The 19,889-nt window shown below is 38.1% G+C and overlaps 2 protein-coding genes across 2 annotated transcripts in view; one reads left to right on the top strand and one right to left on the bottom strand.

Moving 5' to 3' along the window:
* Positions 1 to 2,433, top strand: part of LOC107679017 (pentraxin-related protein PTX3-like) — a 6,753-nt gene extending 4,320 nt beyond the window's left edge. Inside the window, exon 2 of the mRNA XM_016474428.1 lies at positions 1,121 to 2,433. Coding sequence (XP_016329914.1) covers positions 1,121 to 1,908 — 788 coding nt within the window. The 3' untranslated portion in view covers positions 1,909 to 2,433. The remainder of the gene's footprint in view (positions 1 to 1,120) is intronic.
* Positions 1 to 19,889, bottom strand: part of LOC107679005 (ventricular zone-expressed PH domain-containing protein-like) — a gene marked incomplete at its 3' end in the record, with an annotated part of 88,786 nt that overhangs the window by 56,189 nt on the left and 12,708 nt on the right. The window contains exons 3-4 of the mRNA XM_016474407.1: positions 15,088 to 15,303; positions 11,824 to 11,998 (exon numbers count right to left, since the gene is read on the bottom strand). Of these exons, the coding sequence (XP_016329893.1) occupies positions 11,824 to 11,998; positions 15,088 to 15,303 (391 nt within the window). The remainder of the gene's footprint in view (positions 1 to 11,823; positions 11,999 to 15,087; positions 15,304 to 19,889) is intronic.

Raw genomic sequence — 19,889 nt, 5'->3', positions numbered from 1 at the left:
AAAGCTTATTTTAAAAAATTAATATTTAACATTTTAACAAATTAAAAACAATATTTTTAAAAAAAAAAAAAAAAAAAAAGAAGAAGAGGTCGCTTGAATCGCTTGAATGGTTGTCCACCCTGTCGTATTGGGGAATCCACCCCTTTCAGAAAAGGCCAGTGACATCAAAGATTTTTTGTCTATTTTGCTATGTCCCATGCACTGCTCATTAAATTGAATAGAATATAGAAAGAGTAGAATATAGTCAAATCATAAAATTAAAAAAAAATTATCCTATTAATATTTTGTTAAATAAGAGATTACTCAATTTGAGTGTATTGATCATTTGGTAATAAAAACTATATTTTTATTTAATAAAAAAGAAGAGTTTGTCCATGTCGCTTGAATGGTTGTCCACCCTGTCGTATTGGGGAATCCACCCCTTTCAGAAAAGGCCATCCACTTTAGTGACATCAAGACAACAGATTTTTTGTCTCTTCGGTGGCGGGAATTTCAACCGATGAGGTGAAATTTGTTGGTGACTTTTCAATTGACAAATTTTCTTCGTATGAGTTTGTTTACTTGCTTTGCCAAAGCTTAACATGTCCACCCTGTCAATTATATCGATGTGACTGAAAATGTAATTATATTATTTATTATTATTATATATTTAAAAAAAAAACCCTGTTTAGGAAAGGGACATCATACCTTTCAGAAATTATAATTAGCATCTTAATTTTGCATTGAAAACGTATTTAACAGTAATATATACAGTATGTCCATGACAGGGTGGACATATCTTATGGTTTATGCTTTGAATAATAGCCCATAGCTATCTAAAAAAAATGTGTGGGAGCTCAACTAATATGTTTCTATAGTACTTGAGTGTCTACTATTTATGATATGACAAAGCGAAAAAAACAATTTTTTTGAGTATTGTGGGGGTTGAAGGCACACTATGGTGATATTGACTCTATTATAGTTCACAGAGTTCCATAGGACCATGACGCACTCTCCACTGCTAACACTTCAAGCTCAATGGTGTCACCTTAAATACATATAAAAACCATGTCATCTAAACTCATGTTCTCTTTCTCTTTCTACATTCCTCTCCTTTCATTTCTCTTGATTTCTCTCTCAGGGGAAACCCCCACACCTTCCCCTGAACCCTGCAAAGGCCCAGTCTTCACTAAGTGGGATAAGCTCTTCACAATGCTGGAAAATTCCCAAATGAAAGAGAACATGCTCCTGCAGTATGCCGATGATATCATCAAGGTGGAGCTGCAGAGTCTGAGAGAAGAGATGTTACAGTTTGTGGCACAGTACGGCGGCTCTTGCGCATCTGCGGTTGAGAGCTCTGTTCGACGGGCTGGGATTCAAACAGAGACGCGTCTGCAGAACGCGCTAGACCGTGTCCGAGAGGTCTCAGCTGATCAGTCCTCGCAGCATGATGCAGCCCTGCAGCAGCTACTGGCTGTTAGCGTAAACCAGGCTGCACGGCTGGAGCGACTGGAAAACGACTGCTTGAAATGGGGGGGAGGAGGTCTGGCCTCCCAAGCCAAGAGCTTCCAGGCCCGACATCTCATGCAAGAAGTGACAGAGACAGAGAATGGAGGTAGGCTGGAGAAGACTCTGGCAGTCATCTCCAGTGAGCTGCAAACCATCCGGGAACAGCTGACCCTTTACACCAAATCAGTCTTTGTAAACAGCCTTCCATCAGGTGAGACATCTAAACTACAGAAAGCAAAATTAGTCAATATTTTTACCACTTTACTAAGAGGCGCATTAAGCAAAAAAATTGGACGGAGAAGCAAAATGGGTATACTGGAATTCAAACTGGATTCAAACCTCAGAGTGTTTAACTATGTGCAAGAAATGGCACAGATAACAGACCACACTGTGTATAGAAAGGTTAAAACGCATATGTAGATTTATGCCATAGGACCTAAACAAAACATCATGCACCAATTCCTACCAATTCCTTTGCAAGTATGTTGCTTTAAATTAGTTATTCTTCTGAGGTCAGTTTGGATAGGACTAAAACAGACTGCCACGGTGACAATTCTGGTTTGCTGCTGTAAATTTTGAGCTGTAAATCTGCGATTTATACAAACCACATGGTAAGATCAAACCACTAGCCAACTAAACTGACTAAAACAAACACAAAGCATGTCAACTAATATGACCTCTGAGCAGACCACCATCACCCCAAGTTAGGAGGTTGATACCCCCAAAATCTGATAAATGTTTAACCCCCTAAGACATTCCCCAAGCTCCTACGGAGTTGGGAAACAAACTTTGTTCGCATCAAGAGAGCTTTCACCTTGTCAGTAAGCCGGATACAGTTTCTAGTCAGCTTAAGCTAAAAATGATTTAATCTGCGAATGCCCATGCCTTCTGCATTAAATAGCTTTGTAGAGGTAGAGTAAATGAAAGACACAGAGGGAGGTATAATTAAGATGAATGTATAATGTACATAGATATTTTTCTGAGGGTTGGGGAAAACAAACCATAATAAAAATGTAAAACTAAAAATAACAAAAACATTGTCATTCAGGATCTGTTGAATGAAAAAAGATCAAGAGGTGAGTGTTTCAGTTAATAGCGCATAACAGTTAATTGTGATATATACGTTATTTAGTGATTCAATACATTATGATGGATAATTATTCCATAACCAACAGCCAAATCATTCTTAAATTAAAACTATGTAAAGAATTTATCAGTGAGACTGTGAAAAATGTCAGTAAGTGAGTGTGGCTTTGTCCCAAATGCTATCCCATATCTGTAAAGTCAGCGAGACTATAGGTTACTCCATTCCCAACCCCTTTGCAGCCGCTATGAAAGTGAGGACTCCGATAAGAATCACAACAGTTTAAAGGTATGATTACATTTAATATTGTTACACAACGGATTCAAGTTAGTCATACAGATTAACCAACAAAAAGTTGCTTCGTTTGAAAGCTGAAAATTCCGCTGAAATTTTGCTAACATGACTGCACCCTAACATAAAATTTGAAACAGGGTTAGTGAATCTCGAGTATCAGTTTTAATATCTCTTGGTTTGCCTCGCTCTCTTTTTTTTTTAACAGAAAAGACTTACAGAATCATGTAAAAAGTGACCTTTTAGTTAATGTCAACATTAAGCAACATTAAAAACCCTCTTTCCTTCCACCCTGTGACATATTTCAATAAAATGTTAAATTAAAAGAAAAAAAAATACACTAACAAAAGATAAGTTGCTTTGGTGGCAGAGCAAGTGAGTACATTTTGATAAAAGATTATGAGGACAAACATTCTCTTTTTCTTTGGAATATTATGCTCAATGATAATGATGAGACTTGTACAATAAGATTGTGTATTAAAAAAATTCAAGTAAATCAGTTAATCGAAAACAAGACAAAACAGCACAGGCCACATTAAGCGTCTGGTATTTTACACGTGTAACATGCAACATAACCAAGGATCTGGATGACACTGGTCATGGGTCAGCATAAAAGAGGAACAAATCATTGGCTTTGCAAAAGCACTCAGGCCTCAGACTGATTAGTGGATCCAGATGGTGGAAGGGAGACTACATTCTTGAAGGGATATTACTAATAATGAGCATTGCTGGAGGGAGTTTGGGAGCCATTCAAAAGCTTTAATGTTTCAAAGATGCTTCTCTACCTTTCCTGCTCCTGTAGTGAGTGTACACACCAGGGGAGCTGTGTCTCTAACACACTCCAGACCACTACAAACACTCATCGTACCTCCGACGTGACTTCAACATGAGACCCCTGTGTCTACATACTAAAGAAACATGAGAGCTCATGGTGAAACACCTACGTAGCTCAGCAAAACATTTTAAAGAGACTAAGTGATTGTTTAAGTTGTTGACTATCCTGCTGAAAAGAGCAGCATACACTATCTTTTGTCATGGTGGTGGTGTCACAACTAGTCTTCTACACTAATCAAGTCAATATGGTATTTTGAGTAGGGTTATTTTTTTTACCACCAGTAGCCATTAAGTCATTGCTGAAGTAAAGTTGGTCATGGCCTTCTTTTTCTTTACTTACCATTTTAAATGTTTGATTTTCAAAAAGCCATTTTTCAGAATGAGCCTGGCCTGAGCATTAAATAGACCATGGAAATTGTAATCTAATTGTCGTACCAATGAAATAGTTGTTTCTATGAATCACTGCTCTACCCTTCCCTTTGTATTGTTCAGCGTTTAGAACCCCTCGATGGTACCCCACAAAACCTAACCTGAACCCCATTACCTCACCACACTTCCTGCTTCACGGACTATGAAGAGGTTGCACATTATTGGTTTTCTGTGAACCCATGGGAAGTAGGACCAGAGTGGTGTTAATGAGAGAAGGGGGAAAGGAGACTGATTAGAAGGACAGACCCCAATGGGAGGCTCGAGGAAGGACAAGTTTGAGCTATTAAGTTATAAAAATCCAATAAGCTGGTCCTCTGTAGTTGCTCTGCTATAATGCATGGCATATGCAGAAACCACAAAACCTGATATGCTTATTAGAGCCCGACCGATATATCGTTTTGCCGATATTATCGGCCGATATGAGCCTGTCCCCGATATATCGGTGAATATGCTGCCGATATGAACATTTTTTTTACAGAACATATAACGCAGATAAAATGCTTGAAATTGTGTTATTACTTAGTTTGTCCAGCAGAGCGCGCTCCATTGTTTGCTACTGGCGACCTGGATGAAACGCTTTAAAGGTCCCATGGCATGAAAATTTCACTTTATGAGGTTTTTTAACATTAATATGAGTTCCCCTAGCCTGCCTATGGTCCCCCAGTGGCTAGAAATGGCGATAGGTGTAAACCGAGCCCTGGGTATCCTGCTTTGCCTTTCGTAACGGCGCAGCGAATCCGCACCAAATTCGGGGGATCCCTTCAGCTCGAGGAACCCTCTTGTACACTTGAATCGAGTGTACATCTAGAGGCCCGCTTTCGAATGAGACCACCCCCGCGTCGATAGCCCCCGGGGTTCGGCAGCTACGGGTGGTTAAATTTGCGGTCCGGCGCCGACCGATCAAGCGATCCCGGGGGGCTACCGATGCACGGAGGGTGGCGTTTGAGAGGGCTCCTCGAGCTGAAGGGATCCCCCGAATTTGGTGGAGATCCGCCGGCGCGTTCGCGAGATAGTGACACCAGTCAACACTTTAACTTCAGTAAGGAGGTCTCTTGTTCAGGCAGCAGCATTCAAGCGTGGTCTTATTCGACCATAAGTGCCCTGCGAGGTGGACTTCACATGAAATTCCACCATGATTCCAGTTCCAAGGGAACGTACACGTTACATTCAAAGGGCATTAAAGTGCGCGAGAAGTGAATTTATATTTAGGGATGCACCGAATGTTCGGCAACCGAACCGAATAAGCGAAAAGACCGAATAAATTATACCGAACAATGATATGACGCTATCAAATAGCAACCAGCGCAGAGTGAGAGGCGCGCACTCTTTATTATGCAGCACACACGTCAGCAGTGTGGAAGCATTTAAATTGTCGGAGAAAGACGGAAAAATCATTACAAGCACAGACGAGCGAGAGATGCACTGCAGATTGTTATGTTTTCTAATGCACGCGCACATTGCATGTATTCTGACAGAGCTGCACAAAAGAAGTCTCTTCTCAGCAAGTCTGCTTTTAATTGTACAGTAAAAAAAAAATTAAAAAAATACATGCCTGATTCAAGAAGGAGGTCTGATGGACAAAAATTATTATTTTACTAACTTATTAATTTTAAGTTAAATTGTGCTTTGTTGGTATAGTGTCTGCTAGAATGTTAAAAATGTTCAGTGTTAAATATTTTTAAATTGTCGTTTTGTAATTGATTTTTTTTTTTTTTAAAAACCAAGACAAAACAGTAAAAAGCACATTTTGGCTTTTTAATTTATGCAATGGTGAAAAAAAAAATTGCCAAATACATGGGGAAAAAAACTCGAAAAACCGTATTCGGTATTCGGCCCAGTGTTTAATTTTGTTCGGTTTTGGCTTCGGCCAAGAATTTTCATTTCGGTGCATCCCTATTTATATTGTATTTATTTACAGAGGTATATGTCTGATGTCAGACTCATTTTGGATAATAAAGTTTATTGTTAAATTGTTAAATGCCCTGCCTCCATTACGTATGTATCGCTGTCATGTCATTATAAGTGTTTGATCACCACATTTGAGTGATCATTGCAAAAAATGTGTTTATGTATATATATTCTGTTTATGTATATACTGTATTCTATATATAGTACCAGTCAAATGTTTGGACACACGAATGGGAAAGTGTCCAAACTTTTGACTGGTATTGTACTATAATATACACAAAGAATATCGGCATTTTTTTACTTCCTAATATCGGTATCGGTCCCAAAAAACCCTTATCGGTCGGGTTTTAATGCTTATACTGGAAATAAAGATGACTGCTGTAAGTTAAACCAAGTACTGCAATATCACTGAGTCTGAAATGTAGACCAATCACTGAAATGTAGACCAATTCCTCGAGAGTGGAAGATTCTGGTGTTGTTCTTGTGTCCTGTGCTGTGCTATGTAGATTTTGAGAAAGAGTGCGTTGGGTAAGTGCTCTGTTTTCTATCTCTAGGCTGGATTCATTCCAGAGGTTCTGCTAACTCGCGTATCGGCTTTCTTCTCCCACTCAGCCCTCTGGAGTGCTGTGATGGTACAAGATGTAATCAAAGGAGGCCTGAGAGCGTATTTACACAATGCATAGGGCATATGGAAACTCAAACATTTCAATGCAAGCTGCTTCGCTGTAGTGGTCAGCCAACTGTTGACTGTACCTCAGGCTCCAAAAACCTGGGCAACTGTTGAGTGGAAGTTGTCATGACAGTTTCAAAACTGAGAGTTACGTAACCAGTTCTTGGATGGACATGATGGTCAAGCAGCAAGCCCAGTTTTAAGACAATACACTTCATTTAGATCACGAACCCCCATGAACAGTTGAATAATACAAATTAAAACCAAAGAGGGACCTTCTTCATCTGAGGCAATGTTTTTTTGTGTTGGCAAGAAGCAGAATGTTGAATGCAGAAATAGAATGTAGAAAGTAAAATGAGGAACCTCTCTGTAAACCACTGTGGCATGATTGGATGAATATTTGGTTCATTTGCTGAACAAACAAATATCTCAAATAATATCTCAGGTCTGTGGTAACTATTTTAATGATGTGCGGTGAAGAGATTGAACCAGGAAGCCAAAAGAAAAGGGCTGATGGTGTTGCTCTCAGGCTATTGTGATTTTGCAGTGCCATGCTCACAACAAATCAAAAATGGCATATCAAAGGACGCCAGTGTTTGTACGGTTCAATAATCAGGTGGTGTTTTTTTATTTGTAGATCACACAGTCTCTTCCCTCAAAATGGGTGCTTTTTGGCCAGAATAAGAACAAGCATACCAGACTTTATGCAGATAGTCAAAAGATTATCCATCACTTTTTCCCTGAGTAATGAACATGCCAGGTGGTCGAATAGAACACTTACAACATTTTTCCAGGTGATCTCTTTAAGAGGGAATATCACTTGTAGCTGTCCGACAGTACAATTTTTTTGATCCAACTCTAAGAAATTATAAAACTGTTGCAGAATATGAAGATATCAGATTTATGTCCTTATCTGTATCATGACCAAGCTTTACCAACATTTCTGTGTTTCAGTATTTATTCTGTGGCTCAGTTAAAAGGCATTTACAATATTGTTGTCCTTTGGCTGACCCAAACTACAATATATGACAATGAACTGAGGTCAACGTAAATTTGACCACACTGTTCCCTAATGAAGCCATGTTTGTTTTTCGCCTCTGATGACTCTGGCCAACAAACTCCCCAATCGACCCTTCCTTTATGACAGAGTTTTAACACAAGAAGTAGAACCACACCAATGAGATCTTTATCTTCGATGGGCAACAATTTGCGTGAGTGGAGTGTTTGAACAGCTGACATGATAGTGTATTTTGGCACATACACCATGTTAAATATACCATCCATTCCTCGTATGACTCATAAAAAATGCTAATCTTTCATTCAAAAAACACTCAATAACATGTACTTCAATCAATTTAGAAGAACAATGGATGTAATAAAGTTTGTTTCATTGTGGATGTCTCAAATGACCCATTTAACTGTGTGGTTTTGGGACCAGAAACCAGAACCACACATTGCGAGCCAGGAAGACCACATGTCATCTACACTACGCCAATGCTGTGCACACTAGTGCTGTGGAAACTAAACAGTCACTTGTCTCTGTGTGTGGATATTCTTATAAAGACACAATAGGACTGCTTCTCTAATTACCACAAAGGCAATGAGGTGCACAGTCTGGAAAGCACTGAATCATGGGGAATATGATTGTTTTTTACCTTCCATGACTCACCATTCTATTCTACTGCGTAATCAAATACAGCATACGGTGACGTTGACTTTGCCAAGTAGGACGTGTTCTTGGATCAACATCTGTTGTTGGTCCTGGAACAATATTCTTGTCAAATAAACACCGCCATAAACCGAACAATTTACTACCCCAGCACTAAACCCAATGCTACACCTAACAATGTTTCCTAACTAGGAACAATGCGACAAGTTTGTCTGTCTAGAATAAATGTGAAACTGGTGTACCATGATACACAGCCAATCAGAAAATATTTCATGTTTATTCAGGGCGTTCTTACTCCTAACTCGTCACATACTGACCCTCGGCATCACTTTTTAACACTCAGGGTACCCCTTTAGCGTCAGGTCATGACGCATGTGTAAAAGTATAAATTTTATTTTAAAAAAATGTAAAGTGTATAAATATTCGTACTTTCAGAGGTATTGGGGCATCTAACCCCACACCTATCCTAAACCAATCCACTTCTCAACAACAAACACTTAACAGGCAAAATCACAGGTATGTATTGTATAAATATTTATTTACATATACCTGCAAACTCACAGGAGGTGAGAGAAAAAAAGATGACATAGTTCGGAATAGTGTTGTCACGGTACCAAAATTTCAGTATTCAAAGTGTTTTGTTAGTTTGATGTGTTTCCTCCTTTTGAGGTCGCCATGTCTCAGTGCTTTTATGAAGAGAACGCATCTGTGCACCTTTCGGATAGCGCATCAAGAACCGGGTTGATCAGGTACTCGGTACCACCGGTACTTAAAAAAACCTGGTACTGTAACGTTTTCATTTTTTTAGTACCGACTTGGTACCGAAATACCAGGTCTTTTGACAACACTAGTTCGGAATATAACCCTTGTAGGGGGGTCTGGAGGCATCCCCCCAGAAGAAAATTTTTGAGAATTTAACATGTAAATGAAGCGTTCCGGTGCACTCTGACAACAAAATAAAGGAAAAAGACAACATAAGCTTCAAGTAAAAAAAAAGCACATTTATACCACAAACGTTTTGAAAAGTGCAACTCTGTTGTCACCGGTGTTCATACTTCTCTTTGTGAGCAGTGGAGTAATTTATTTTTGAAAATTTTAAAGGGGTCATATCATGCGATTTCAATTTTTCCTTTCTCTTTGGAGTGTTACAAGCTCTTGGTGCATAAAGAAGATCTGTAAAGTTGCAAAGACTAAAGTCTCAAATCCAAAGAGATATTCTTTATAAAAGTTAAGAGTTGGCCACGCCTACCTAAAATGGCTCGTTCTAACACGCCCCCACATATCTACCTCACTATGTGGAAATATTGCATAACGCCGCCCAAATGTTCACGCAAAGAAAGAAGGCGTAACTTTTATTCTCACTGTAGTATTGTTGCCATATCCTGAAAACGCTGTGTGCTTCGTTGTGAAATCGAAACTACTTTGGTCTTCCAAAAGCGGACGATATCCGCTTCGTCATGCCTAGAGCTGATCCGTGCTGGTCGCTGAGGGAATACAACAGTATGGTGAGGGGCGTAACATTTCTGTCTCACGCTTGAGGTATTCGGCCAATCACAACGCACTGGATAGCTGGCCAATCACAGCACACCTCGCTTTTTCAGACCGATGAGCTTTGTAAAAATCGACGCGTTTCAAAAAGGCGGGGCATAGAGGAGAAACTATAATGTACAGTATGTGGAAAATAATTTGTTTGTTTTTTTATTTTAAACCGCATAAACACATTTCATTACACCAAATACACAAAATAATGTTCCTTTTAGCAGCATCATATGACCCCTTTAATGTTCACATTAGAGTGTGCATACTATCAACAAACTCCATCTTTTCACTGCAGAGGAAACAGAAGCTGCACCTGAAGTGTCATTACATGTATTTACACAGACAGTTTGATGAAGCTGAGGTGCCATAAATGCATTTACACCACAAAATTTCAAATGCATAAATTATTTTATAAGATTAATATTTTAAATATTTTTGAACATAAAAGTTAACAATATTGGGAAAAATGCGATACTTATAAATATTAAACCAAACCACCAGTAGATGACGGTACATTTTTTTAAATGAGCGAGTCATTAGCCATTTATTCAAATGGCTGATTCATTCAAAAACGTGGCAAGTCACTACTGTCTTTATGAATGGGTTACTGAATCATTGACTCACTTGATTCATTCAAAAACGTGGATTCATTCAGTATCGAAACACTGCTGTGTTGCTCGGAGACACACAACAGTTCTGCTGTGGCTTTGATTGAAACTTCGTCAGCGAACTTGAGCAAAAACAGTCAATATTGTATTACAAATTGCGAACTTTGTGTCTGTTTAACTCACAATGAAGAACTTCCATGCCGACGACATGTTTACATGCGGATGTGAGCGTAAGTGTGCCATCAAAACGGACCGGCTGTGAGATGAGATGTATTCGATTTGAAGCAGCAGCGTGCAGACCGATCGCTGTATGACATCAAAGTACCACGAGAGCGATTCGAAAGCATGCGGAGCCATCTGCTCTCTGTAGCTCTCGTGGTGCTTTCATGTCATACAGCGATCTGTCTGCGTATTGCTGCTTCATGTCGAACTGAGAAAGGGACTTTGGTCGAACACACTCCTGTCTACGAGCTTGCAATTTCTCTCTCTCTCTCCACCCAGACCCCCCCCCAAACAAAAACTCTTAGAATCTAAACGATTCACATGAATGACATATTTTGATTCAAAACGGTGAATTTCGCCGAAAAGCGACTAGTTTGCAGGCATGTTTACAGGTATTTATTAATACTCCAATATGTAATTTCATCGTAGCGATATTCCCATGTGCATCGTGTCTGTGTATGCTGCCAAAGGTTTCTCATTGAAAGAAATGGAGCACACTCACAATGCATATCGAAAGGTGTACCCTGGGAGTTAAAAATGTGACAAAATGTGTCAAATTGGGAGTGAGAATGTGTTGGTTTATTGTAAAGTTATGAAGAGGGACAAATGAGATTTCAAGATGGGCAGAGTTACCCAAATTAACTTTCTTCTGTGGAACACAACTTTTTTTTGAGCATTCAATGTCTATGAATAGTCACAAAAACTGGTTACCAACATTCTGCAAAATATGCTCTTTTGGAACAACATGAGGGTAAATGATGAGTATACGATGACAGAATTGAAGCATCCCTTTTAGCTATCGTCAAATGTTCCTTTCGCTTACAATTGTGGTTGGTTAGGAAAAGACCTCCGATTTAAATTGAAGAGAAAGATAAAAATAAGATAAAGGCCTTTCATCACTTGTCACTTTAACACGCCGTGCCTGGTTAGGACACAATGTGACTGTTACATCCCTGTGTTGATCCAGGAACAAGTGGCACTTGGTGAAATCACCATAACCCAGAGGATTTCGTGTGTCTATGGCATGTCAGTGACCTACCCTGACCCCTCCCGCCCCCTGGACCCCATGTTGCACCCCTACCTCCTAGCACGCTGCAGGTGATGGCCTCTGTGTGTTGGGCCAGGAGTTCAGCTTTAGCAATGGCAGCCAGTGACAAGTAGCTGGACATGTTTCTGCTCAGCTCTTGGTTCCCCTGCTGCAAGAACCGCACTGCCACAGGGACCGCTAATGCCATCACTGGAGGCCTGTTGTAATTCTGGAAAAAAAACAAATCAACCCAACTTTAGACCTGCATTTAGTTACGACCAATACAATCATTGAAGCCTGAATTGAGACGCTAAATTAGAAGTTTCATTCAAATAAAGCAAAATCAATGTACCAGCGTGTGCTAATTCTGTGTGCCAATAAAGATTTGAATAGATTCAGGGTGTGATCACATACGGGTTAGCTGGCTGCTTAGTTAACTGAATAAAAATAATAAAAATAACAAGAGATACTATGTAAGGCATGAAAAGGAGCAGTAAACATTTAAAACAATTAAAATTAACTGAACACAGAAAGTATGTGAAATGTTCTGCTGCCCCCTAGTGTAGAAGATGTGAACATGTCAGATCGAAACAGGTAGAAAATCATAGATATTGAAAGAAATGGCAAGTTATTTTATCACTACACTACTACACAGCAATTACATTTGGTATATGTTCAAAGTAAAATAATTCAAATTTATGTTTAAATCTTAACAGTTTGAGTGCCATAATTAGTGAATTCTTCAAAAAATATTCATGAATCTAATTACTGTACATAATAGACATGGTATGAGTATGAATTTAATTTCTTCTGTAGCAAATTAAAAGATTTTCCTTTACTGTAAAAAGAATGGCCAATTATTACATGCCTGAAGGGAAAGGGTCCTTGAATATCGGAACTAAAACTTTAAAAGGCATGACGTAGGGCAAATAACTGCCAAAGAACCCAAGCTAATTATAAAACACCCACTTGAATATGTGACTGCTGCTCAGATCAAAGAGCCCTTCCACAAATAGTTCTGAAGAACTCAGGCATAAGACTGTTCTCTAATGAATACTGATCTCCACCACTACCCAGAATGCATCACTCTAGCTCAGCCTCTCTCTAAGCTCTGCTCTAAGATTCATATGCGGCTTATGTAAGTGAATGTGCGTGTGAGAGAGAGAGAGAGAGAGAGAGAGAGAGAGAGAGAGAGATAAAAAGATAAAGAGGAGAGAGGAGTCAATGAACGGAAGGATGTGGGAAATCCACTGGAAGGAGAGTGAAGTAAAAGCAGGAGAAACTGTGTCATGCCTGTGAAAAAATATTTTTGAAACGGAAATAATTAAAAAGAGATTACGGCTAATTGTTGTTGTCAGGCGTGTCAGTTCCATTTTGAGACATGCCACTTAAGACTCCCTGAGAATGAGTATAATTATTGCTTTAGAACTGACAAATATGGACCCTTTCCACATTTCTGGGGCTCTCAAAAGTGAACGTCTTCATAATTGTAGTCTTAGCCTCAGGCATCAGAATGACTGATGCATAAGACACAAAATGAGAAACACTTCGGGAGTTTTGAAGCCATCGTCTGATTGGTTGATTTTTACAGGATTTTCTAGGAGGTGAATGTCAATGAGCCCGTTTAGTAAAGACATCACACATTTTTCTTTTTATGTTTATGGTTGTGCTGCACTTCTTGGACCAACTGTACCCTGACTATTACCGTGAGGAATCTGATGTCATGTGTATAGGCTAAATGCAGGGAAATCATTAAGGGTCATTTGTGTGCTCTGGCCCTTAAGTGTTGCTCCTACCTGCAAGATGCAGCTGGTGATGTCAGAGGCGATCTTGGCATGGGGTGTGTTTTCATCTTTGCCCTGCGGCTGGAGGTTATGCTCAAGACACGACTCCCATAATGACGCGAGAGCTGCTCCGTGCCTCTCGATCGAACCGGTTTCCCTAATGGCTGTAGTGATGCGCGTGATGCAGATCTCCACCACCGCTTGGTCGTTGTCATTGGTCAAGTAGTCCTGCAATCAATCATAAACCACATAACTGAATGAAAGAGATGTGCATTTAAGTCTTGCAAATTTTCATGTACTTAAGAAATCTGTGCCATATATTGTGTGACAGCAGAAATCACACACGATCAAATGGTAGAAATGTTGTTATACTATTTATACTGAGGTATATCTATGACTTAATTAAAAAAAATATGGCACCTAAAAGAAAACTAATGTCTACTCTGCAAACTGCTTTGATTATAATGAGAGCAATTTAGTTTGCCAATCTGATGTGCAGTCACAGCTTCACAGATGTTCATATATTGGTTATTTTGCAATACATTGCATTTGTATTACTGTTTTAAATCTTTTGTTTTTACCTCTTTATTATACAACATGAAGTTGTTTTGCACTGATGCCAGATTTATCATTCATTTACTATAAATCTTATGTTTTGGTTTGCATCCACCCTGTTTAAATAAAAGAAAAAAAAAAAGTTTATATCATTTCTGAAATATTAAAATTCTCTTATCTTCTTACATGGTTATGTAATATATAAAACATATATGGACTGACATCCATCCATTGACTATTAAGCTACAGAGTATTTAAATGCAAGCAGCTTTATTTAGATTTCTGAAAGCATGAAGTACAGTATCTTTAAACTTGAAAGTTTGGTAGCAAATATTTTGTGAGAGAGAGAGAGAGAGAGAGAGAGAGAGAGAGAGAGAGATAAAAAGATAAAGAGGAGAGAGGAGTCAATGAACGGAAGGATGTGGGAAATCCACTGGAAGGAGAGTGAAGTAAAAGCAGGAGAAACTGTGTCATGCCTGTGAAAAAATATTTTTGAAACGGAAATAATTAAAAAGAGATTACGGCTAATTGTTGTTGTCAGGCGTGTCAGTTCCATTTTGAGACATGCCACTTAAGACTCCCTGAGAATGAGTATAATTATTGCTTTAGAACTGACAAATATGGACCCTTTCCACATTTCTGGGGCTCTCAAAAGTGAACGTCTTCATAATTGTAGTCTTAGCCTCAGGCATCAGAATGACTGATGCATAAGACACAAAATGAGAAACACTTCGGGAGTTTTGAAGCCATCGTCTGATTGGTTGATTTTTACAGGATTTTCTAGGAGGTGAATGTCAATGAGCCCGTTTAGTAAAGACATCACACATTTTTCTTTTTATGTTTATGGTTGTGCTGCACTTCTTGGACCAACTGTACCCTGACTATTACCGTGAGGAATCTGATGTCATGTGTATAGGCTAAATGCAGGGAAATCATTAAGGGTCATTTGTGTGCTCTGGCCCTTAAGTGTTGCTCCTACCTGCAAGATGCAGCTGGTGATGTCAGAGGCGATCTTGGCATGGGGTGTGTTTTCATCTTTGCCCTGCGGCTGGAGGTTATGCTCAAGACACGACTCCCATAATGACGCGAGAGCTGCTCCGTGCCTCTCGATCGAACCGGTTTCCCTAATGGCTGTAGTGATGCGCGTGATGCAGATCTCCACCACCGCTTGGTCGTTGTCATTGGTCAAGTAGTCCTGCAATCAATCATAAACCACATAACTGAATGAAAGAGATGTGCATTTAAGTCTTGCAAATTTTCATGTACTTAAGAAATCTGTGCCATATATTGTGTGACAGCAGAAATCACACACGATCAAATGGTAGAAATGTTGTTATACTATTTATACTGAGGTATATCTATGACTTAATTAAAAAAAATATGGCACCTAAAAGAAAACTAATGTCTACTCTGCAAACTGCTTTGATTATAATGAGAGCAATTTAGTTTGCCAATCTGATGTGCAGTCACAGCTTCACAGATGTTCATATATTGGTTATTTTGCAATACATTGCATTTGTATTACTGTTTTAAATCTTTTGTTTTTACCTCTTTATTATACAACATGAAGTTGTTTTGCACTGATGCCAGATTTATCATTCATTTACTATAAATCTTATGTTTTGGTTTGCATCCACCCTGTTTAAATAAAAGAAAAAAAAAAAGTTTATATCATTTCTGAAATATTAAAATTCTCTTATCTTCTTACATGGTTATGTAATATATAAAACATATATGGACTGACATCCATCCATTGACTATTAAGCTACAGAGTATTTAAATGCAAGCAGCTTTATTTAGATTTCTGAAAGCATGAAGTACAGTATCTTTAAACTTGAAAGTTTGGTAGCAAATATTTTCATCTTTGTGGTGTGGCATGTTCGGAATGATAATGTTATGCAAGTGACTGTGGAAAGGAGGACACTGTAGGCCCTGGAGAGAGAAATACAAGAGAAGAGAGAACGAGACGAAGAGAGAATGAGAGAAGGCTACCCCTGAGACACTGGATGAGCCCAAATCTGTTTACAAAAGCCAGCCAGAACAAAGAAGCCCAACGAGGCAAGAGGAACTGGCTTTATCACACTCAGTGACACCAACATTCCTTTCGAACTTCTCTCATTTAAATATAAAATATGCTAAGTGTGGAAATGAGGGGTCACCTTATTCAAACTATTCAGATATGCAGTGCTGACAGGGTCAGTGTTCAGCCAGAACAAGCCATATGCTCTCTAACTTCACTTTAACAGCATCAACTAGGCATGTGATCAGCTAAGGAGAAAAAATAAGGAAAACCCATTCAATATGACTATATAATAATAACCATTTATTATTTTTTTATTTATTATATTTTCAGATAAAGATAAATAAATATATTACTGTTGCAACCATTGTACAGTAAAATAAAGAAATTAAAAAAAAATGATTATGTAAGTAATTATGTAAATAATTCATTTTACAGAAACCACAGACCTTAAAAGTTTTTCTTTTCTTGACAACAGATTTATAATATATCCTCATTACAAATCTGGGAACATGCATGCTTATTATGAGTAGGGCTGGGCAATAAACAATATCATATTGAGACTGCAATAAAATTTGATGAACAGACTGTCATACAACAGAAATAATTGCATGTCCATTATAAGTCTGCATGTTCTGCATGTCTCTCTGTGAATGAGTGGTAAGGTTTGGTCTATTACACAAACTCAAACACATGTAACGCTCATGGTTCCCTCTTAATATATGAGGACAGTCCATATGAAATTGCTCTGAGCTACTCAGATTCACTTCACAATTTTCTCGCCATTTAATTTGAGAAAAACTACAAATACACACTGAAACTCAAAAGATCTTTGCGACAATCTGCCAAAATAAAAGTTTAACTAAAAAAATGATGACAGAAATATTATTGTATATTAAAATGTTCTTTTATCACACATTACTGTTGATAGAATTCATAAAAAAATTACCAGCCAACCATTTCATATACTCACCAGTGCTAATTTTCAGTCACTTAGCAAGTGTTTATTTTGTATTAGGCTACCTACATTAACTGTAATGTACAATATGCTGATAAGCATAACAGTGTCCTGACGGACTCATGGTTGAATTTTGAGTTGAATGCTGTGCTTTAATTTTCATATTACCACAATACAAAAAAACTATTAATTTATTTTAGTTTAACTTTTTATTTACTTTAGTTTCTTGAATTCACTTTTTACATGTAGAGCTGCATGATTCTGGATAAATTTAGAATCACATTAAAAACAACAAAAATAATAATAATGGTAAAAAATAGAGATCACGATTCTTCAGTTTCGGTGTGATCATGCTTATCAAATTGACAGTCAAATCATTGTCATTTAGGAATAAGATAGTGTGGGTATTTGAATCGAGATTGCAATTATTTAAAGCTGCAGTCCGTAACTTTTTTTGGTTAAAAATGATCCAAAATCAATATTTGAGCAAGTACATAACCAGCCAGTGTTCAAAACTATTGCCTTACTTTAGCCTGATTCACAACGGTTAGCTTAGAATAATGTTTTCTAATTTGAGCGGTACGGGTAGGTTTTTGTGGGAAATTCGAGCATGCTGCTGCGTCATTACGTCACTTCTGTAAACATAAAGAAGTTGTCCCGGCTACTAGGCTGTCATGTGAGGATCCTGCAGGTGGAAGATAGTTAGCCTTTTCTCACAGCAGCTAGAATAATTAAATGTCAAAAAATCATTTTGATGGCGGATTGTAATCCAGAAAGGATTATATGAAACACATGTGACGGAAATTAAATTATATTCCAGTTTTAAATGTGCTTCTGATTACAGATAGCCTGGGATTACACAAGATTTGTATTTTAAAGAAAACCAGTTCGAAGGGAGCATAGTTTGCTTTTTGGGTTAAAATAATTTTTTGGTATGAAATTCGAAGAGTATGACAATTAGAGATTAGACTACAGAAATTGAAATCTACACACACACTATACTCATAGTCATGCAATGCTGATGTTGTTAACATTAATAATCTGAGAATAAAGTATAACAATAATAATAATTTGCACGGTTTGATGTGATATGAGCTAATCGATCGTTCGATTAAATCACCATTGGTAGCACAATTTAGGCTATTGTAATGCTTTTTTCCTCAGTTGGTCAGAACAAACGTGGCAGACTTGTTACTTACTTGTTCAGATGACAATATCAGGTGAAAATTCTTATTTGGGTCATATATTCCAAGACGTAGGCTAGAATCTGTGATTACCAAGTATAGGATTCACACCGGTGCAGTGACTGACTGCCACACATACTCCTTAAAACATTAGATTCATCCGCGCTGGAGCCGCGCCAAAGTACAACCCACACAAGGAAGATAATTCCGCAAGTAACTGCAATTCCAGGTTTTCAAACAGAGATGGCGACAAAGAGTCAAAACTTACGGACTGCAGCTTTAACAATTAATCATGCAACTCTACTACATCACCAAACATGGTTTCCTGTAAAAGTGATATCTGGACCATAAAACCCAGAGGAATCACATGACGAAACAGACAGAGGGTCTGATCTACTCCTTTTGCTTTGGGTGGTCAGAGGTTTTCTTTTTTCTTGACACATCCTGACTGCTATAGCCAGCAGGTGCACTGGATGCTCTAGCTCTGGCCTCTTGATGAGAAGGTCCAGCCTGGTCAGCATGACTGGACGTCTCTCCAAGTAATGCCGGTGAATAAAACTCAAGAGGTGAAGGAGTGACTTGAAGAATCTGATTCAGACTGGTGGTCTGATCTCCTGTTTCCATTCTCTGCTTTCTGACCCGCCAGAAGTCTTCCTTTTCCATATACCACCTTGACTCAACAAATTCCTGGCTGCTCTGGTCAGTAAGTGCTCTTGATCCTCTAGCTCTGGCCTCTCTCAGGGTTCCCACTCTTTCATGAACACCAGATTCAAGGACTTTCACGGACTTTTTCAAGCACCATTTATTTTATATCAAGCACCTATCAAATTCACACCCCAGCATATGTAGTTTCATGAAAGACCTTACAGTACTTAACATTTACATAAAAAATTTCAGAGTAATAATGTTTTGAATGTGTAGGTTTCATAAATTTAGACCCTTTTGAGCAGTCGCGTTCAAAGGAATTTAATGAAATCCATTGAAGTCAGTACTGGTAATATTCAAATTAAATTTCTAAAATATTGATAAAATATGCATCAAACTGATTTTTGCTGTAGTTCTTGTACAAGATTTAAATTTGAAAGAATTTCTCAATTTTTAAATTAATAAAAAGTCGTTAAATGTTGTAATAACATGGTAAAAGCTGATAACATTAAAAAATTTGCACATTCACTCAAAAGATACGTTACTCATTAATAAACTCAAGTCAAAATAATTTTGTAAATCCCATTTTTTCATCTTTGACCTAGAGGAATGCAGCTCAAACATGCAGCTGCTCAAAAAGTCAGTATTTTTTGAAAATATTTCATGAACATTTTAAACCTTGTACATGCGCAAATCCGCAAAAAAAATATAAAGAAAATAAATAAAAAAATAGGACTTTCTATTTGCTTTTAAACTATAAACGCTTTTCACTAAGCGGTTTTTCCAATTTTTCAAGTTCTACATTTTCTCTTTAGCTCCATGTTGCAGTAAGTTTTAGGAGTTAATTTTTAGTCCATCTCCTATCCTGAAAAGTCTGTCTTGCAGAGACTGACAAAAATGAGCTCCTAAAACTTACTGCCAGATTCTGGAAGATCAATTCTTCAAACAGTGGTACAAGAGGATGTGGTGCTGGT

The sequence above is a fragment of the Sinocyclocheilus anshuiensis genome, unplaced genomic scaffold, assembly GCF_001515605.1.
Source record: "Sinocyclocheilus anshuiensis isolate Anshui unplaced genomic scaffold, SAMN03320099.WGS_v1.1 scaffold1980, whole genome shotgun sequence".
Classification (NCBI taxonomy): Eukaryota; Metazoa; Chordata; class Actinopteri; order Cypriniformes; family Cyprinidae; genus Sinocyclocheilus; species Sinocyclocheilus anshuiensis.
This window is presented reverse-complemented; position numbering and strand designations above follow the sequence as displayed.